Source organism: Salpingoeca rosetta (assembly GCF_000188695.1).
Source record: "Salpingoeca rosetta unplaced genomic scaffold supercont1.39, whole genome shotgun sequence".
Taxonomy (NCBI): domain Eukaryota; class Choanoflagellata; order Craspedida; family Salpingoecidae; genus Salpingoeca; species Salpingoeca rosetta.
In genome coordinates, this window is record NW_004754895.1 from 375,169 (window position 1) to 395,168 (window position 20,000).

The window sequence follows — 20,000 nt, forward strand, 5'->3', positions numbered from 1 at the left end:
CTCATACTCCGTGTGACTATGAGCTGCTCTCATACTCCGTGTGACTACGAGCTGCTCTCATACTGCGCTCACAATGTTGTCCATGCACATATCCACCACACACTTGCACTCACGTCGCACAACCACGCCTTTGCTCAATCCTGCACCCCTCCCTTCAATCCGCCCACTCTTTGGTGCAGAGCGTGATCCTGGCGCGGGTCGGCTGTCTGCTCTGTTTGTGCTGACGCAGCTCGCACACCAGACCCCCGACGACTTTGACGAAATCATCCTGCAGTCAAGCGACGTCGTCTCTTTCTGTGACAACATGTTCGAGGCAATCTTCGACAGCAAGGTGCCTCCGCTGGCATGGTTGCTCGGGGCATTCGGTGGTCGTACATGTGCGCGTGTTCGCATGTGATCGTGTATCTGTACTTGAGCTTTGTGATGAATTGCTATTTGCGTTCTTGCGTGCAAGTGCATACGCGTGTGTGGCCGCATGACCCACCCCACCTGCACCCACCTGCACCCAATTCTTCTCACCGCTGCCTCCTCCCTCTCCTCCCACTCTTCTCAACCCCCCTCTTCCCCCGCTGTTCACAACCCAGAGCGAAGTGCGAGAGGCCGGCATTGAGCTGCTGAAGGAGGTGATAGACGTCAGTCTGCGCCGGGATTCGCACACGCGCGACTCGCTCTACCACGCCATCTTCAAGAACATCAACGCGGGCCTGCACCGCAGCCGCGAGGAGAGGTGCGGCAAAGACACACACACACACACACACACACACACACACACACACACACACACACACACACACACACACACACACACACACACACGCCACTGGTGTTGTCGTGTGCGCAATGTGGACGGGCGGTTTGTGCTTGTGTGTTTGCATGATGAGTGCATGTTGGATGCGTGCATGTGTGTGTGTGCGTGTTGTGCGTGTATGACCATGGGAGCCATTGGGCGCTCCACCACCAGCAGCCATCTCATATCACCACTTGTTCTATCATCACCGCTGCCGCTGCCGCCCATCAGTGTGCATGGTGCGCTGCTGGCGCTGCTGGCTGCTGCGAGTGCACAGATTATGATTGGCGACATCCACCTCGTTGTCAAGGTTTGTTTGCCTGCATGTACATCACACGCGAATATGGGATGACCGCACTTGTGTCATTAGCTTTCATACCAGGGTGCAGACCCGGATCTCGCAAGCACATACCCGCACCCGTTTGTACCACCCCCCCCCCCACACGCGCGCACTTGACTCTGCTCTCACGCTATCAAACGCACACACATGCACACACATGCACACACATGCACACATGCACACACACACACGCACACACGCACGCACACACGCACGTACGTACACACGGTCGGTGAGCAGACGTACGATGAGGCGCTGCTGTATCTTGACCGGAGCAGTGCACTGCAGCACGAGGCCGTCCGTCTCGTGCCCGTTCTCGCCGCATCCGTCAGGCCCCTCCTCAAGCGAGGTCACATGCGACAGTGATGGTGCATGATGGTGGTGGTGGTGGTGCATTAGAGCGTTGCGTTGTTGTACTGTCCTCGGGTCACACGGTGGCTGCTTGCCGTTTTAGTGCCGAAGAAGTGCCAAGTGATGTTACATGTTCATCTCATCGTACTCACATCACATTCATTCAATCACCGCCACCACCGCCACCACCGCCACCACCAGATATGGACGTGAATGCGCTCCCCGCTGCGCACCGCCGCGTGTCCTCTGGTGTCATTCGCCAGCGCATCAGGAGCGTCGTCTCCGAGGAGCAGATGGTGCTGCTCCTCTGCCAATGTGTTGTGTTGATAGGGGGCGTTGGAAGGGGTTGTATGCGTGGGCATACGTGTGTGCGTGTGTATGTGCGTGTGTGTGCGTGTGTGTGTGCGTGTGCGTGTGCGTGTGTGTGGAGATGTACTGTTGTGTGTCCGTGCGTGTGGTATGTTCAACACGTATCATCTTCATCACATGACCTGCTTCAACACGCACACAATTGTACACTCACATCACTCATACACACACACGTGCGCAACACCGCTGTGCTTTGGTTCAGGTGGAGAACCTGTGGGGCCGGCTGCAGTCGAGTGTAGCGCTGGTGGTGAAGGTGATGGCCAAGGAACGCGACCACCCCGTTGCTCTCCAGGCCCTCGGTGCGAACTTGTGGCCATGCTTGATGTGATCTGTGGTGGTGCACGCTCGTTGCTTGTTTGCTTGTTGTTGGTTGAAGCGAAGAATCGTGATGATGCGTCATTCGCTTCCATCACCAACATCAACCTGACTCCCGTTGTGGCGCTGTTGTGCGCGTGTGCGTGTGCGTGCGTGCAATACACCAGGTGACCTTGCCCTTGTGCTCGGCAAGGGCATCAAGCCGCATCTCAGCGCAATTCTCGACCGAATTCGTTCCATCTACTCCGCCAGTGCGTTCACAGCAGCATCATGCCCACCGCTTGCCGTGCACTGTGTCATCTTGTGCACAGCACATCCACGTGTTATGCGCTTGCCTTCCCTCCCCCCTTGTTCCCTCAGCCTTCTCAACGTCCACCACCACCACCACCATCTTCTGCAGGCAAGCGCGCCAAGCCGGCGATGCTAGACGCCGCCAACGAGTGCCTTGGCCGTCTCGTCGTTGCGCTGGGGGAAGCTCTCGCACCAAGCATCGAACCCATGCTCGGTACACTGTACATTGCACATTCTTGCAAGCAATCTGCGGTCGTATTGGGTTGTAATGTGTGATTGTATTTGCGTGCGCGCGCGCACGTGTGTGTGATTGCGTGCGATTACGTGTTGGGTGTTGCATTGTGCGTGTGTGTGTGTGGTCCGCTGCACGTTGCGTTTGGCTTGGCTCTACCGCGCTGTGCTCATCACCGCCACCATCACCACCGCCGCCACCAAACATCGGTTTCCAGCGACCATCTTCGAGGACAATTTGCGGGATTCCGTTTTCACCGCTCTACAGGATATTGTCGACCACATCCCCTCCCTCGTGCACCGCGTCAACGTGTGTGCATGTGTGCCGTGTGCATGTGTGTGTGTGCCGTGTGCAAGAGTGTGTGTGTGTGTGTGCCGTGTGCAAGTGTGTGCATGTGTGTGTGTGTATATGTGCCTCTCTGCCCGTAGTGTGACCCATCCCACCTCACCACGTCAACCACCCTCCTCTTTGCCCGCCCGTGTGCACCACACCATAACCGTGCACAGCCGCTTGTGCTGCGTAAGATTCGCGTCAGTCTTCGCGAGCTGGTCACCAGTCCCGAATCTTTCCAGCAGTCTGCCGCCGTCAGCACGTAAGTTTGTGTGTTTGTTGTGTGTGTGTGTGTGTGTTTGTTGTGTGTGTGCGAGTGCGTTTATTTGTGTGTGTGTGTGTGTGTGTTTTGTGTGTGTGTGTGTGTCTGCGTGCATGTTCAACTTCATCGGTTGTGTGCAGTACTTACGCCATTACCACCGTACATCTAACCATCGCCAACACCACCACCTCACACGCCACCCCCATTTACCCCCGCCCTCCTCCCAATCCTTCTCCCCCGATCACCGCAGGCAAGATGCAGATGCGCTGCTGGTGATTCTGCGGCAGTTGGGCAAGTTCCGCTTTGGCCCGGGCGACCAGAGCCCCCGATACGAGGTGCGCACGAGCATGTGTGTATGTGTGTATGTGTGTATGTGTGTATGTGTGTATGTGTGTATGTGTGTATGTGTGTATGTGTGTATGTGTATGTGCGTCGCTTTAAGTTTACACACGCTCTCTCGTTGTTGCCCCTTTGTTATCTCATCAACTGCTCACTCGCTCAATGCATCATCACTACATCACCCCCTCCCCGTCCCCATCGCAGCTGCTGCTGACCTTTGGCCGTGATTTCCTGCTGCCGATGCTCGACACCCCCAACGACACTCTCCGCACAGCCGTCTGCCTCGCATGTGCGCGCTTGCTCGTCACAGAGGACCCGGAGCGCGGTGCTGCGTCTGCTGCAGACACCAAGCGCTCGTCGGCTGCTGAGCTGCGGCTGCTGCGGCTGTCGACGGCGCCCAAGCGAAAGGACCGCACGCAGAAGCAGCTGTCTGCTGTGCTCCTCCCAACACACGCGCATCAGCCCGTTCATAAGCGCGGCGAGAAGTCTGTGCTCTGCCGCGCTCTCATCTTTGAGGTGCGTCGTGCACGTGTGCGTGTGCGCGTTTGTGCGTGCGTGCGTGTGTGTGTGCGTTGCGTACACATGTTCGTTGTTGCGTACACATGTTCGTTGTTGCGTATGTGTGTGTGTGTGTGTTTGTTTGTTTGTTTGTTCGTCGTGCGTTCTCTTCTCTCTTCTCCTTCTCGGTGTGCGTGGTTGTGGCGCTTTTGTCTCATGTGAAATCTTGCCCCTGCCCCTCCCGTGCCCCTGATGTCTTTGCTTCGTCCGTGCATGTTTGAACGCTCCACAGGTGCTGTCGCCGCTACTGCGTGTGGTCATGGCCGACAACGACCGCAGAATTCGCATTCGCGTCCTCAGGTGTGTGTGTGCGTGCATGTGTGCACTGTGTACGTGTGTATCTGCTCATGTGTACGTTTGTGTGCGTGTGCATGCGTGTGCCCATATGTGCGTTTGTGTATTCAAAAGCCATCACAGTATGTCACTGTCGACGTTCTCACCATACGGCCTTTGTAACCGACCCCCTTCCCCTTCCCTCCTTTCTGAAGGCAACTGAACCACCACTCCCTTGACGAGGACATGTGTGAGGGCGAGATGTTGGATGCGCTCGCGTCCCTCATGCACGACGAATGGCTGCTCATCCGCATGGAGGCAATATGTACGCCCGCAATGCCCTCGTCATTGCATGTGCACATGCACGTGCATGTATGTGCGTGTGTTTGTGAATGCACGTGCGTGAATTTGTGTGCATGTGTGCGTCCATGTCAGGCGTTACGAAATCGCAACCGCTCACCACCACCACCACCACCACCACCACCACCATCCCCAGCCATCCTGGGCCGGCTTGTCGCGCACCGCCCTGGCCGCGTTGTTGAGGAGCTGCGCCAGCGGCTGCTGACGGTCCTGGTGGAGATACAATCCCTTATTGCCAGTCGCGAGGCCGCAGCAAACGCGGAGGCTGCACACCCGCGATCCGTCATGGGCCGGTACGGTGCTGTGTCACGCTGCTGCTGTGGTGTGTGTGTGTGTGTGTGTGTGTGTGTGTGTGTGTGTGTGTGTGTGTGTGTGTGTGTGTATCTGCTTCGTCCTCCGCCTCCTCGCTCTTCTCATCATCCCCTTCTTCACCTCCCCCTCTTGTTTCCAAGGTCCACTGCGGCCAACACGGGCGACCGGCAGATCAAGGACGCCATCTATCTCCTGCGCCACGTCAGCCGCGCCTCGCAGGTCGTGGCCCGCGCACACACGCGCGCCATCTGGGGGGTGCTGGAGCCCCTCGCGCGCATGCGCCTCTTCTCTCCGGCCGTGCGATCTTACACGCTGGACGTGCTTGGGGAGCTGGCGCTGGCCTGTGGCGACAACGACGCATTTGACATTGACTGCGTTGTGGAGTTGTTCCACACGGTGATGCGCGAGCAGACCATTTCCTCGCGCCGCCGCGCCGCCGTCCTGTCACTCGGCAACCTCATCCAGGGCACGGCGTACCCAGCAGGCATGCAGAGGCACGCACCAGCACTCTTCCACACGATGGGGGATCTGCTGAAGGTCGAACAGGCGCGGGATTTCCGCATGGCCGTGCTGCGCACCATGGGAATCCTTGGCTCCATCGACCCGATTGTGGTGGAGAAGCACATCAAGGCGCTTGCAGCCGGCAGCGGCAGCGGCAGTGGTGGTGGCGCGAGCAACGTTGTTGTCAACAGCACATGCAGTAGTGCGCAGCAGCTGGCCTCGTCGCTCCTGTTTACAGAGCTTGATCTCCATGCGAAGAAGGGTACCGACCACTTCTGCATCGCCTCTGCCATCAACGCACTTGTCCGCGTTGCGCTCGACCCCGCTCTCGTCCGCCTGCACCAATACGTCATGCGCGCATTCATGGTCATGCTAAAGTGAGTGAGTGCCCTGTTCGGTTTGCGTGTTGTTTGTTTGTTTGTTTGTTTGTGTGTGATGTTGAGTTTGTGTGTGATTGTGTGTGTGGTGGTTTTGTGCGGTTGTGTCTGCTGCGTAGCTCGTGTGTGCGTCAGACTCGTCGTTATGTGTCGCCACACGCGTACATGCGAATATGTGTGTGTGTGTGTGTGACGTCACAACTTCTCGCCACTCACCATGGTCGCGTGCATCACCTGCTTGTTCTCGTTAGGTTCCTGGGCGATCTTGCTGTCGACTATCTGCCGCAGCTCGTTCGCTCCAGCATCTACATGTTGTCGACAACGCAGGACACCGCCAACGCCACCGCATCTGTTGATCTCTACATGCAGGGCCTTGGCCAGATTGCAGCCGTTGCAGGCACAAGCATCCGCCCTTTCCTCGCTGAGGTCCGTGTGTGTTGCATGTGTGTGAATGTGTGTGTCGGTGCGTGGTGCGTGTGTGAATGGACGTTTGTGTTGCATGTGTGTGAATGCACGTTGTGTTGCATGTGTGTGTGTGTGAATGCACGTGTGTTTACATGCATGTGTGAAATTTGAGCACATCAACAATTGAATCAATCCTCCTTTTGCACACTTGTGCTCGCTGCCTTTGCTCGCCGTTCTGCTTCCTTGTCATCCCTGCCCCATCCACCACTCACCAACCACCATCCACCAATGCCCAACCACCCTTGCTTGCGTCATGTGCAGCTGATGACGATTGTGGACGTGTACTGGACCAGCAGCGAACACGTGCTCTTCCTCCTCGACAAAATACTCACCGGCGCCGACGCCATTGACATCAGCGCGCACATGCCGCTCGTCTTTGCCAAGATCGAGGTGTGTTGGGCGTGGAGACTGCATAGCGATGGAAGGGAGGGTCGAAGGGAGGTCTGACTGGGTCGAAATGGGTGTGTGGCGTGCGTGTTTGCAATACGGGTATGCGTGTGAAGTGCACGTTCGGTGAACGTGTGTGTGTGTGTGTGTGCTTTTTGTGCCTCACCTCCATGCCTCCCATACGCTTGTTCATCTCGTTGTTCATGCCGCTGTGTACTCGTTCCTCCTCTCGTTCCTCCTCTCGTTCCAAACAGACGACGATTGACGCTGATCGAAAGGCAAAGAAGTACAGCAACACGCTGAAGCTTCTCACCACCATCGCCCGCGCCCGCGCCAAGTTCGCCCACCACCCACGCCTCATCCTCAGCGTGAGTGGCGACTGATGCCGATGGTTGTGGTTGGTTGTGGTTGTGGTTGTGGTTGTGGTTGTGGTTGTGGTTGTGGTTGTGGTTGTGGTTGTGGTTGTGGTTGTATCTACGCTTCTGGCTTGCAACGGCAGCCGTGGGGTTGATCACTGTTGTGGTTGCGGCGATGCCGCGTGAGTGCCATCACTCACAGGAGCACATACATACCTTGCATGCTGTTTGCTTACACGATTACACACTTGCAACCCCCTCCCCCCCCCACACACATAAACTTCATCCACAACCCCATAATCCACTATCTCAGGTTGTTGCGCGTCTTGTGTACGACACGTCCTTTCCCGAGTCTGCGCGCGTGACCATTGGCCAGCGGGCATTGGAGTGTCTCATGTACATCGCCATCGACCTGCCTCTCAGGAACGAGGCGCCTATCCTCATCCACCGCCTCGGTTAGGGCGTGTGCGTGTGTGTGTGTGTGTGTTCGTGTGTGTTCGTGTGTGTTCGTGTGTTGTGGTTGTTTGTGTGTTTTCGTGTGTTGTGTGTGTGTGTGCGTTTGTGTTTTACATGTCCAGTGGTGTGTGTTCTTCATGCCATGCACTTGGGCACAAATCACCACACATTGTACTTGTTCAACACCACTTCACCTGTCACCAACATCGAACCTTCCTGTTGCCGCTCTTGTGACCTCTGTTGTTATCGCTGTTGTTGCTGCCAGTGCGGGCGCTGCGCGTGCAGTCGCTGCAGAAGGATGCTCTCCTGCTCATCTCGCTGCTCATTACGGAGATGGGTTCTGAGTTCACCACGCTCGGGTACCTGAGCTGCGTGCAGAGCACCGTTGTGCAGATGCACATCCAGTCTGATGACTACAACCGCACCCTGCAGGCACTCAACTCCGACAACTGCTTCCCAGACATGAAGAAGGTGCGTGTGTGGTTAGACGGGTGTTTGTGTGCTTCTTTTCAATCTCCCACGCTTTCCCTTTTTCGATCTTTGCACACGTGGACACACATACACCACACACACATACAACACACACACACACATTCACCACATACACCACGCACGCACGCACACACACGACACACACAACACACACACATACACACACACCACGACAGGAGATCAAGGTGACGCTGTCGGAGCGGGTCATTGCGCAGACGGTGGAGCCGAAAGGAAAGGACGAGAGCAAAGCGCCGCGCTCGCTGTATGCGAGTCTGGACCAGGAGACCATCAGGGCGGCGTGGGAGATCTCCCCAAAGGCGTCGTCGCAGGACTGGCAAGACTGGCTGCGTCGCGTCACGCGCGTGCTCATTCGCAATGCGCACTCGACTGCCATCCGGGCGTGCAGTAAAGTGGCAGAGCTGCACCCACCGACAGCGAAGGAGCTCTTCCACGTCGCCTTCATCTCATCCTGGCCAGGTGCAGTGGAAGCAGAGGCGTGAGCATGTGTGTGTGTGTGTGGTGTGTGTGTGTGTGCGCGCGTGCGTGTGTGTGTGCATATGAGCATGTTCGTCTGTGTTTGACTCTCCTCACCACCGTCATGTGTTGTTTCAGTTTGGGTCCACTTGTGCATGACACGCTTCTTCACCTCCCCTTGTCTACCACTTAACTTGCTGCCACTGCTGCTGCTGCTGCTGCTGTTGCTGCTTCTGCTGCTGATACAGCGCTGTATGGAGACATACAGGACGACCTGATCCGGCCGTTCCAGCAGGCCATGGTCAGCGTCGACTACACCCCGCGCGAAATCCAGCAGGTGTCCGCACACACGCACACACGGGCATGCATTTGCACACGAGCGTGCACACACACACACACACACACACTCACACACACACATACGCACCCATTCACACACTAACCCACTGCCACACAACATTCATACTCGATGCGCGCGCGCGTGCACACTGCAGGTTGTGCTTGAGCTGGCTGAGCTGGCGGATTTCATTGACCAGGGCCGCCTTCCGCTCTCCCCACACGACCTCGCGGAGCTCGCCATTAAGGTGTGCACATGTGTGCTCTGTGTGTGTGTGTGTTTGTGCGTGTTCATGCGGCTTGCCTGTGAGTACAGATGCAGCTTACTGTGGTGCGTTTTACTCACTGAGACCCTCACCCCCGGCTTTGTCGCTCTGCTCTCACGCCACCACCACCACCACCACCACCCACATCATCATCATGTTCATCGTTGTCGTCATCACCATTACTGTTCCAGAACCGCTCGTTTGCAAAAGCGCTGCGCTACAAAGAGCACGAGTTCTACTTGCTGACAACTGGGTTCGTTCGTGTGTATGCGTGTCTGATGTGTGGTTTTCTGTTGAGAGTCGCGTGAACGTGTGTGCCGATTGCTCCTCTGATGCAACACGCCCGCACATACACACATATACATCCACATGCATACACCTACACACCTACGACACGCATTAACTTACTGTCTTGGTTGCGTGGTTTCAGGGGCATTTTGGAGGCGTGGTCTGTGATTTTGGAGCAAGAGAAATTGCACGCGCAGTCGCCTATGGAGGAACGCGAAATGGAAAAGACAAAACACACGGAAGTGCTCAATTACTACAACGTTCGCCTGCCGAGTGACGACGACAAAAAACGCCGCGTCACTGATGTGCGTGATGTGCGTTTGCGTGTTCTGTTGCTCTTTGCTTAAGTTTGTTTCACTTGGAAACCCCCGTGCCGCACCTCTTATTACTCACGCTTACACACACACACACACACACACACACACACACACACACACACACACACACACACACACACAACACACAACACACACACACATGCATGCGCACAGGACATGAACAATGCGCAATACCTCAAGTTTGATCCCGCTGAGAAATTGGCTGCGTGTGTTGCGCACCTCATCTCCATCAACCACAATCTCCTCCAATCAGACGCGGCGTCCGGCGTTGTCCGCCACGTTCGCATTGCCCACGACTCCCTTCCGCTGCGCATCGGGGTGCGGCTCGCTTGCAAGCGTGTGTGTTTGTGTGAGTGTGTTTGTGTGAGTGAGTTTGTGTGTGTTTGTGTGTGTGTGCTTGTTCGTTGTAGTAGCTGTGCGGCCTTGCTTGTTCGTGTTCACCCCTCCTTCCTTCTCTTTCCATGGGCAGATGGCTGGCTTCTACTCTCCGCAGCAGCGTTTCGCCTGGCAGGAGGCCCTTGACGGGTGCGTTCACCTACACACGTGTTGCTGGCGTGACTGCATGCGTGTGTGTATGCGCGTGTGTGTACGTGTACTAAGAGTTGTATCCGTAATCCCTCTCATCACACACACACACACACACACACACACACCACCACCACCACCACCACCACCACCACCACCACCACACCACATACCACACCACACATACCACTACACCACTGCGTGCGTGCAGCAACCTGTCTGCGACGTCCAACACGGACGAGCGCACGGCGTGCCTGAACAGGATGGAGTGCTATCACGCCCTTGGCGAGTGGAAGGCCCTCGCCGCTGAACTCGACGGGTGCGTTGCTTACGTGTTTGTTCCTGAACGTGGTGGGTGGGGTTGCGTGAGTATGTATGATGTGGGCGACTAGACTCTTGATGTGTGAGCCGTGCACTGCGCATGGCGTGAGCAATTGGTCACAGCTGTCACCTGCCACCCCTTCTCATCTCACCCGCCTCACAACCACCACCACAACCACCACCACAACCACCACAACCACCACAACCACCGTCGTGCCCACATATTTCCATGCCTCCCCCCTCCCAATAAGCCCCTGGCGCCCCTCAGCTTCCGAGACGCTCGACGGTTCAGTGCTGCTGCAGGTCGCAAAGCGCCGCTGCTCAGCCTGCATCGGCCTCAACGACTGGCCAGCGTTCACCAGAGCAGCAGATGCGCTCGGTGCGTGAATGCACATGTGTGCGTGTGTTGTGGAAGGAGGGGGGGGGGGCAATCTGCGATTGTCTTAGTCGTCTGTCTCCAATGTGCAACTTGCGTTTGGGCAAGTTTCACAAGGGCCTATTGTCTTCTTCCCACTGCAATTCCACCAACTTCAACCCTTGTTCCCTCCCCCATCCCTTAACTGTGGTGCCACTGCAGAGGGCGAGGACTACGAGAGCCTGTGCTACAAAGCCATGGCAGCCGTATACGCGGAGCGGTCGGAGGAGGCGCGCGCCCTCATTGCGCACTGCCGCTCGCAGCTCGATCTCTCGCGTGAGTCATCAGCTGATGCAGCAGTTGTGCTGTGGTCTTGCGCATCTTTGTTGTGTGAGATACTCGCCTGTGCTTGCAGCTTTCATCCTCATGCTATCAAACATTCGATTATACTGTCTGTGTGGCCTGTGCACACCACCTCACACAGATACACACCCTCTTCCACCCCTCTCATCCACGTCTACACGTCACACACACTCTCTCTTACATACACTCTCACTCTCACATTCACACAACACACGCCTGCATGACCCTTATCCCAGTGACACGGATGCTGTCTGAGTCATACGACCGCGCGTACCACAAGATCCTGAGCCTGCAGCAGCTGGTGGAGTTGGAGGAGGTGTCGTGCTACCGCGGCGCCATCGCTCGACAGGACACGGCCATGCAAAACACCATCCAGACGCTGTGGCAAAACCGCCTCTCGATGATTCGCGAGGAGACGCGCGTGTGGCAGGACGTCCTCAACACCCGACTCATGGGTGAGGGATGGAAGGGCGTTTTGAGGGCATGTGCATGTGGTGTGGTAAGGTGGTACAGGGAACAGGGTACGGGGAACGTGGAGGCGAACGTTTCGGGTGTTGTTCTCTGCGCGCCATGCACTTTGATGCCATCACAGATTGCGGTTTCGATTGCATGAATGGCATCGACACTGCCTCACCTCGTTGTTGTTGCTGCCGTCGCTGTTGTCTGGTGCAGTGGTGTCAATGGACGTGTGCCCGAAGACAATGCTGCGCTTTGCAGAAATTGCAAACGAACAGGTAACCATTGCGCAACGAGACGAACACTTGCGACGGCCAGGAGTCATAACACACGCATAATACACGCAATTGTTTGCTTCAGCCTTCGCATCTGAGTCTCTGAACACGTCACTTCAACTCACACGCCTTCGTGTGTGTGTGTGTGTGTGTGTGTGTGTGTGTGTGTGTGTGTGTGTGTGTGTGTGTGTGTGTGTGTGTGTGTGTGTGTGTGTGTGCGCAGGGCCGCCACCACGTCGCTGCGAGCGTTCTTCGGCGTCAGCTCAAAGGAAAAGACTTTTTGGAAGCCGATTTCGATTTCACAACCACCGAGCCAAACGTAAGCGTGCGTGCATGTGTGTGCGTGTGTTTCTCCGTACATGTCTCCACGCCCTTTGTCGGCCTGGCCACGGTCTTGCCAGATGTCATGCACCTGACCCGCTTGCGTACCTGCTGTGGTCGTCTTTGCAGTTTGCATTTGCGTGTCTGAAGCATCTCTGGATGACTGGGCAGCGCACCGAGGCGCTCAAGAAACTCGTCGAGTTGACGGAGGTGGGAAGAGCTGTACCTCTGTGTGTGCGTGCGTGTGCGATTGTGATTGCGGGTGTGGGCGTGCAGTTGATAATGTGTGCGTGTGTGTGACTGAAGCTTGAGTGGGAGAAAAACGAGCAATGACACTGTTTGGCACTTGACAAGACGCTTCCTCTCATTTCGTCTGTGCTCTTCTTGTCTTACACCTCACTCCCATGTTTTCTCACGTGTGTGTGTGTGTGTGTGTGTGTGTGTGTGTGTGTGTGTGTGTGTGTGTGTGTGTGTGTGTGTGTGTGTGTGTGTGTGTGTGTGTGTGTGTGTGTGCGTTTGTGTAGTGGATGGCTGTGCGCGGCGATTCGGATCTCGTCGCAAACGTCTTCTTCACGCACGGGTGAGCACGCGATGATGTCCCCAGCGCAGCGCGTTGTGTGTAATGACCACACACATGCGCGAGATCGCGCTGGTGTTTCACAAGCTTTCTCGCTCACGTCTGCATGCACTTGTGCGTGCGTGTGTGTATGTACTTGTGTGTGTATGCGTGCGTGTGCTTCATTAGGCAATGGAGTGAAGCGATTGAGACACAGAATTTCTTCGGCCAGCTCAAGTCAACAGGCGGCGCCGCCATCAAGGACCATCACAAGGGTGCGTGTGTTTTTGTTGTAGAGGCAAGCGATTAAGTCGTATCAAACACACGGCTTATTCACTTGCGGCTTTGCTCCTCCCCTCACTCCCGCACGCGCACAAACACATGTCCACCAACAGCGCGCCGGTTCAGCGAGCAGTTCAAGGACATTGGAAAGTTGTACCATCGGGCAGCAGACATGCAGCCGCAGTGGGCACAGGCATGGCACGCATACGCCATGGTCAACTTCAAGGCACTCAGTACGTCCCACCCATCGCAACTGCTTTGTTGTCACGCGCGTGCGTGCGTGCGTGCGTGCGTGCGTGCGTGCGTGTGTGTGTGTGCGTGCGTGTGTGTGTGCGTGCGTGCGTGTGTGTGTGCGTGCGTGTGTGCGTGTGTGTGTTCGTGTCGGAGAGTTGTTTTGTGTTCATGCACATGTTTTGAGATGAGAAGCAACAACGACTTCACTCACCTGTCCTTTAAGTTCACACACGCACACACACACACACACACACACTCTCACACATTCACACATTCACTCTCTCATATTCACACACACTCTCTCCTTCTCCTCCTCACCTCTTTACCCCCCCCTCTGCACCCCCTTGCTCCCGGTCGAATACAGACGAAATCCAGCGGTTGAGCCAGAGCGATCCCGTCGAGGCGGAGCAGCTGCCTCCAAAGCTGACCCTGCACCACGCCATTTCCGCCGTTCGCGGGTTCTTCCGGTCCATCAGTCTCCATCCGGGCTCGGCTGACTTGCTCCAGGACGCGCTCCGTCTCTTGGGCGTGTGGTTCTCCCACGGCGGCGACCCCATGGTGCTGTGCTGTGCTGTGCTCTTTGCTGTGCTGTGCTGTGCTGTGCGTGTGTTGTATTCTTTGTTTTGCTCTGGAATTGGCATGTTGTGTTGCCACTGTCATTTCCACTTCCTTGTGCAACCCCCATCCCGCATGGCATTTCCCGTCTCACTCCTTCACAACACTTAACCCCCCCCCCCTTCCCCACCCCCCTTGTGTCTTCATCCTTGTGCAGGTGCGGGCGGTGGTGAGCGAGGGCCGCGCGTCCGTCGACATTGACATCTGGGTTGATCTCATCCCCCAGATGATTGCGCGCATCGACCACTTCAACGACGACATCCGCAGGGTGCGCATGAGTGCTCGTGTGTGTGTATGTGTGTGTGAGTGTGTGTGTGTGTGGTGTGTGTGTGTGTGTGTGTGTGTGTGTGTGTCTGCATCTGTTTCATCTGTTTGTGTGTGTGTATGTGCAAGTGTCTGTTTGTGCAAGTGTGTGTTTCTGCACCCTTGAACGTGAAATGTGTTGGACCGTCAAGTTTGCATGCACTTCCATCCTGCAACCCTGCAACCCCCAACCATTCACTCCATTCACTCCATTCACTTTCCCTGCTTTCGCGTGGACAGGATACGCAAAACTGGCTGATTGAGATTGGCAAACGCCATCCACATGCGCTGGTGACGCCACTCAACGTCGCTCTCAAGTCGTCGCCGGCACGCGCGCAGATTGCAAAGGTGCCTGTTGGTCGACGTTCGAGAGGAGGGGAAGAGGTGTTTGTTGATGTGAATGAAGTATCACAGTCGATGGCTTTGTTGATGTGAATGACAACAGGCACCATCGCACACATGTGTATATTGTGTGCAGTCATTAACCACCGTGCCATCACAGCAGCAACATGGGTCATTCCTCCCACATAACACCTACCGCTCCTCTCTTTGTTAATGCTTTGAAAATTCCGCTGCAGAATGTGCTGGAGCAGTTGCGTGCGCACCATCCGCAGGTTATCTCCGACGCCACGCTCGTTGGGCATGAACTCATTCGCGTGTCGGCGCTCTGGCACGAGCTCTGGTACACCGCACTCACAGACGCCTCCCGCCTCTACTTTGAACAAGGTGACACGTGTGTATGTGTGTGTATGTGTGTGTGTGTGTTGCATTGTATGTGTGAATGTGTGATTGTGTGTGTGTGTGTGGGTGTGTGGATGTGTGGTTGTGTGTGTGTGGTGCGGTGTCTTGTGGTTTGGCGTGCCTCGCATTTTCACATTCAGCGGGAGCGCATTCGCGTGTGCGCGTGCTTTGCAAGGGGGTGGGTGCAACGCCACCATTGCCTGAACGTTGACTGATGCCTTCCTTGCCCGTGTTCTCGGCATCGCAGGCGACGAGCACGCGATGGTGAATCGCCTCATGCAGGCGCATGCACACACGGCCCGTCCGCTCACACCAAGGTTTGCAGCACATTGTCACCCCTCTCACCTGCAATCTCCCAAAAGCTCACGTGCACATGCCGCGAAGCACTGTGGCTCGTGTGTGTGTGTGTGTGTGTGTGTGTGATGATGATGATGATGATGATGATGATGATGAAGGAAGGTGCTCTCATCCAAGCACAAACTGACACGACACCATGGGGTGTACATGGCATGTGCAAACATGCGCACAGGGAGGCTGCGTTCCGCCACTCGCTCGGACACAAGCTCGACCAGGCGTTGCGGTTCCTCGAGCGCTTCAGACAGACAGGAAACGAATGCGACCTCCACGGCGCATGGTATGATGCTGCCGTGGTTTGCTTTGTGTGTGTGTACGTGTTTGTGCGTGTGTGTGTGTTGTCTGTGTATGCGTGTGCACGTGCGTGGGTAGATTTGATCCGTGTGTTGTGGACACGTGGTATCGCGGTGCGTGTTGCCAGTACGTTTCACCTACACTCACACGCACCACCACTACCATGATCGCCACCACCTCGTGTTGTGCTGCAGGGGCCTGTACTACGAGGCGTACCGGCGAATCACGAAGATGACGTCGCGTCTGCGCAGCATCGATCTCGCCAGCGCAGCCCCGCTCCTCACCAGGCGGCAGAACTTTGACATGGTCGTCCCAGGTGCGCTCCCGGGTGTGTGTGTGTGTTGTTGTTGTTGTTGTTGTTGTTGTTGTTGTTGTTGTTGTTGTTGTTGTTGTTGTTGTTGTTGTTGTTGTTGTTGTTGTTGTTGTTGTTGTTGTTGTTGTTGTTGTTGTTGTTGTTGTTGTTGTTGTTGTTGTTGTTGTTGTTGTTGTTGCATGTTCTGTGTGTGCATGTTCTGTGTGTGTATGTGCATGTGTGTTGTTGCATGTTTTCAATGTCCGCGATCAAACTGTACGCTCACGATTGTACTTCAACCCATCACCGCCACCGCTGTTCACAGGCATGTATCAGGTGAAGCCTGTTGAGCCCGTGCCGACGGTGGCCAAGTTCCTTCCGAGCGTCGTCGTCATTCCGTCGAAGCAGCGCCCACGCAAGATCAGACTCATCGACAGCACCGGCACCGTACGTGTAGCGCCGATGCTGTTGTTAACGCTGCCTTGACCATGGTGCTGGTGGGGTGGATATGTTTTTTGTGTTGTGTGAGTGTGTTCTTCTGTGGCTGGTGCTGATTATGCGCTGAATTTGCTTTCAAGTTACATTACAGCAGCCACAGGTCTCTGTGCCGTCATATACTGCACACATTGCACATGCCTACTCACCCCCCCCTCTCCGTTTGTCGTGTACGCCAACAGACGCAGCAATATCTGCTGAAGGGGCAGGAGGACCCGCGCATGGACGAGCGCGTTATGACATTTCTCGGTCTCGTCAACACCCTCCTCGCAGGCGATCCATCCACCCGCAGGTGCCGCACAGGGGCCATCTGGCGTGTGTCTGTTGGTGTGTGTGTGTACGTGTGTGTGTGTTGGTCTGTGTATGTCTGTGTGTTGGTCTGTGTGTGTGTGTGACTGTCGACTGTCATTATCACTGTGGTTTTCACGCTTGTCGTTGTCATTCCGGTGTCATCATGTCACCACCACCACCACCCACCTGTCGAACCACCCACCCTTCCATTCACCACCACCACCACCACCACCACCACCACCACCACCACCACCACGACGACGACGACGACGCCATGGCAGCGATTATCTGTTCATTCGCCGGTACTCGATCACGCCGCTGTCGCCGGACACGGGCCTGATTGGATGGCTGCACAACTGCGACACATTCTTCGAGCTCATCCGTGGATACAGACAACAGAACAAGGTGCGCCATGCGCGTGTTGGAGAGGTGGTTGTGCTCGGATTTGGCATTTGGAGCGAGGCCAACTCTCCCATGCCAATATTATGTATGACCGCGTTTGTGTATCCACGCATGACTGCAAAGGGGTTGACAACACCCCATGCATACAAACAAGTTCACTCACCAACTCACCAACTCACGTACTCACTCGCTCACACACACACACACACACACACACACACACACACACACACACACATACACACACACACACACACACACAGATTTCGCTGATGGCTGAGCACCACTACATCCGCAAGCACGTGCCCGAGACTGTGGACAAGCACGGCCGGCGCACGGACGAAGGATACGAGCGCCTGCCCGCGCGGATTCGAAAGCGCATCCTCATCAACGCCTGCAAGGAGACACGCGGCGATGACCTGGCAAACGTGCGCTGGCGGGTGGCTGCAATCGAGTGGTGGTGTTGGTGGTGGTGGTGGTTGTTGTTGTTTAAGTTGTTTAAGTTGTTGTTGTTTAAGTTGTTGTTGTTGTTGTTGTTGTTGTTGTTGTTGTTGTTGTTGTTGTTGTTGTTGTTGTTGTTGTTGTTGTTGCGATGCTTATTCAATGCGTCACCTGTGCACTTGCGTTTAAACCGCTGCTAAGTGCAAATCAAATTTCTTGTCGGTTTTGCCCCCCCCCTCGCTGTTTGTTACATGCATTTCACCACCGCACACGACTTCCTTGCCCCCCTCCCCCTCTCGTGCCAGGTGCTGGTGTCCAAGTCGCCTGATTCCGAGACGTGGGTGCGCCGCCGCACGGCCTTCATGCGCTCGCTGGCAGTCATGTCCGTCACGGGATATGTGCTCGGTGGGTCGCATACGCACACACACACACACACACACACACACACACACACACACACACACATTTGTGTGCATGCCGTTCATGGCTGGACTGATGTTGCGCTTGCAGCTGTCTCTTGCTTCCCCTGCATGCTGACTTCGAACCTCCTCTGACTTCTCACTCTTCCGATCTGTCTCCATCACACGTCACCTCACCCCACCCGCGGTAACCTTCTTCTCGGTTGGCAGGCCTTGGTGATCGGCACTTGAGCAACATCATGCTCGACAGGACGACGGGAGAGGTGCGGTCATGATCACGGAGTGAAACCACTGTCAAGGAGCACTGACCTGCTGCGAATTAGAGAGCGAAGCGGGCTTGTGAAACACTTGCAAGCTCACCCACTACCTCTCTCCTCTCACCTCTTCTTTCCAACACACATATGTGCACACACACACACACACACACACACGCAACAGATTATCCACATTGACTTTGGCGACTGCTTTGAGGCGGCGCAGGAGCGCGACAAGTACCCCGAGCGCGTGCCGTTCCGGTTGACGCGCATGCTGCGGCGAGCGATGGAGGTTGGCGGCATCTCGGGCACATACCGCACGACGTGCGAGAAGACAATGCACGTGCTGCGGGACCACAAGGACAGCCTGCTCGCTGTGCTGGAGGCGTTTGTGTACGACCCGCTCCTCTCATGGAAGCTCGTGCAGGTGTGTGTATGTGTGTGTGTGCGTTGTCTTGTGTTGTGTTGTGCTCGTTGTTGTGTGTGTGCAGGTGTGTCTTTGGAGTGTGTGTCTCTTGGAGTGTGTGTATGTGGGCGTTGTCTTGTGTTGTGTTGTGCTCGTTGTTGTGGTGTGGTGGGTCATGATGTGTTTTCTCAACGAAGCGAGGCACCGCTCTATGGACGCGCTCAGATGTCCCTCAGTCTCCATTTAGACGCTTTTCTCACCGCATGTCACACAAACATCCACACATACACACACATACACATATTGCTGTGTGCAGCCTGGGGAAGAAGTGGAGATGGAGTTTGACATGGATGGCACATCGAGATACGAGCGCTCGGTGCAGAGCTTGTCCGACCACCTGAAGAAACACCACCACCACCACCATCACCACCATAAGCAGCACGGGGGCGTGACAGCGGCCCTCTCTCGGCAGTTGTCGCGCGAACCGTCAGGACGAGGGCAGGCACTTCGACAGCGAAGGCGCATCCCGTCCACATTGCTCAGTGCGTTGACCAGTGGTGCTGCAGCTCTGTTTTTTCCGGGGATGATTGATTGCGTTGGACTCAAATGATGCTTTGTCGCCACAATCACGCACACCATCACACCCGCACTCTTGCTCACACACCAATACCCACGCCAACACTCACGCTAACACTCACACCAGCACTCACGCTAACACTCACACCAACACTCATGCTCATACTCACGCCCCCCAACACACACACACACACACACACACTCACTCATGCACTCGCTGCAGCGTCCACGTCGATGGAGGATTTGGAGACGGCGGCGGTGGTGGCGGAGGATGTGATGAACGAAAAGGCGTTGGCGATTCTGGAGCGCGTGGAGCTGAAGCTCACGGGCAACGACTTCTCGTCGGCGCTGACGCCGTCTGTGGACGAGCATGAGGCCGCGTTCAAGGACCGCAACGGCATGGTGGAGGGCGAGTGGAAGCTGTCGCGAAAGGGGGTGCTGATTCGCCCCGGCGCCACGCCGGACTCGTTCCCGCGCGGCGTGTCCGTGTCTGAGCAAGTGGAGTTTTTGATTCGGGAGGCGAGCGACCCTTACAACCTGTGCCAGGCCTTTTTTGGCTGGTACCCGTTCTGGT

General features: G+C 55.9%; 1 protein-coding gene across 1 annotated transcript in view; it reads left to right on the forward strand.

Annotated features, from left to right (window-relative positions):
* Window positions 1–20,000, forward strand: part of PTSG_11127 (uncharacterized protein) — a 21,411-nt gene that overhangs the window by 1,111 nt on the left and 300 nt on the right. The window contains exons 5-58 of the mRNA XM_004987991.1: window positions 180–331; window positions 585–727; window positions 1,019–1,097; window positions 1,368–1,476; window positions 1,680–1,774; window positions 2,050–2,146; window positions 2,330–2,413; window positions 2,563–2,667; window positions 2,903–2,994; window positions 3,192–3,277; window positions 3,528–3,612; window positions 3,821–4,132; window positions 4,407–4,474; window positions 4,663–4,772; window positions 4,944–5,100; window positions 5,260–5,997; window positions 6,249–6,423; window positions 6,724–6,852; window positions 7,104–7,217; window positions 7,519–7,660; window positions 7,927–8,132; window positions 8,330–8,630; window positions 8,876–8,964; window positions 9,122–9,211; window positions 9,421–9,482; window positions 9,660–9,822; window positions 10,009–10,173; window positions 10,325–10,380; window positions 10,592–10,699; window positions 10,953–11,080; window positions 11,279–11,392; window positions 11,656–11,874; window positions 12,092–12,153; window positions 12,374–12,469; window positions 12,601–12,681; window positions 12,996–13,051; window positions 13,217–13,302; window positions 13,423–13,542; window positions 13,908–14,101; window positions 14,316–14,426; window positions 14,702–14,809; window positions 15,040–15,187; window positions 15,450–15,519; window positions 15,732–15,836; window positions 16,045–16,166; window positions 16,468–16,589; window positions 16,820–16,929; window positions 17,210–17,333; window positions 17,594–17,758; window positions 18,077–18,176; window positions 18,401–18,453; window positions 18,629–18,871; window positions 19,167–19,392; window positions 19,650–20,000. The exon at window positions 19,650–20,000 is cut by the window's right edge and continues 300 nt beyond it. Of these exons, the coding sequence (XP_004988048.1) occupies window positions 180–331; window positions 585–727; window positions 1,019–1,097; window positions 1,368–1,476; window positions 1,680–1,774; window positions 2,050–2,146; window positions 2,330–2,413; window positions 2,563–2,667; window positions 2,903–2,994; window positions 3,192–3,277; window positions 3,528–3,612; window positions 3,821–4,132; window positions 4,407–4,474; window positions 4,663–4,772; window positions 4,944–5,100; window positions 5,260–5,997; window positions 6,249–6,423; window positions 6,724–6,852; window positions 7,104–7,217; window positions 7,519–7,660; window positions 7,927–8,132; window positions 8,330–8,630; window positions 8,876–8,964; window positions 9,122–9,211; window positions 9,421–9,482; window positions 9,660–9,822; window positions 10,009–10,173; window positions 10,325–10,380; window positions 10,592–10,699; window positions 10,953–11,080; window positions 11,279–11,392; window positions 11,656–11,874; window positions 12,092–12,153; window positions 12,374–12,469; window positions 12,601–12,681; window positions 12,996–13,051; window positions 13,217–13,302; window positions 13,423–13,542; window positions 13,908–14,101; window positions 14,316–14,426; window positions 14,702–14,809; window positions 15,040–15,187; window positions 15,450–15,519; window positions 15,732–15,836; window positions 16,045–16,166; window positions 16,468–16,589; window positions 16,820–16,929; window positions 17,210–17,333; window positions 17,594–17,758; window positions 18,077–18,176; window positions 18,401–18,453; window positions 18,629–18,871; window positions 19,167–19,392; window positions 19,650–20,000 (7,626 nt within the window). The remainder of the gene's footprint in view (window positions 1–179; window positions 332–584; window positions 728–1,018; window positions 1,098–1,367; window positions 1,477–1,679; window positions 1,775–2,049; window positions 2,147–2,329; window positions 2,414–2,562; window positions 2,668–2,902; window positions 2,995–3,191; window positions 3,278–3,527; window positions 3,613–3,820; window positions 4,133–4,406; window positions 4,475–4,662; window positions 4,773–4,943; window positions 5,101–5,259; window positions 5,998–6,248; window positions 6,424–6,723; window positions 6,853–7,103; window positions 7,218–7,518; window positions 7,661–7,926; window positions 8,133–8,329; window positions 8,631–8,875; window positions 8,965–9,121; window positions 9,212–9,420; window positions 9,483–9,659; window positions 9,823–10,008; window positions 10,174–10,324; window positions 10,381–10,591; window positions 10,700–10,952; window positions 11,081–11,278; window positions 11,393–11,655; window positions 11,875–12,091; window positions 12,154–12,373; window positions 12,470–12,600; window positions 12,682–12,995; window positions 13,052–13,216; window positions 13,303–13,422; window positions 13,543–13,907; window positions 14,102–14,315; window positions 14,427–14,701; window positions 14,810–15,039; window positions 15,188–15,449; window positions 15,520–15,731; window positions 15,837–16,044; window positions 16,167–16,467; window positions 16,590–16,819; window positions 16,930–17,209; window positions 17,334–17,593; window positions 17,759–18,076; window positions 18,177–18,400; window positions 18,454–18,628; window positions 18,872–19,166; window positions 19,393–19,649) is intronic.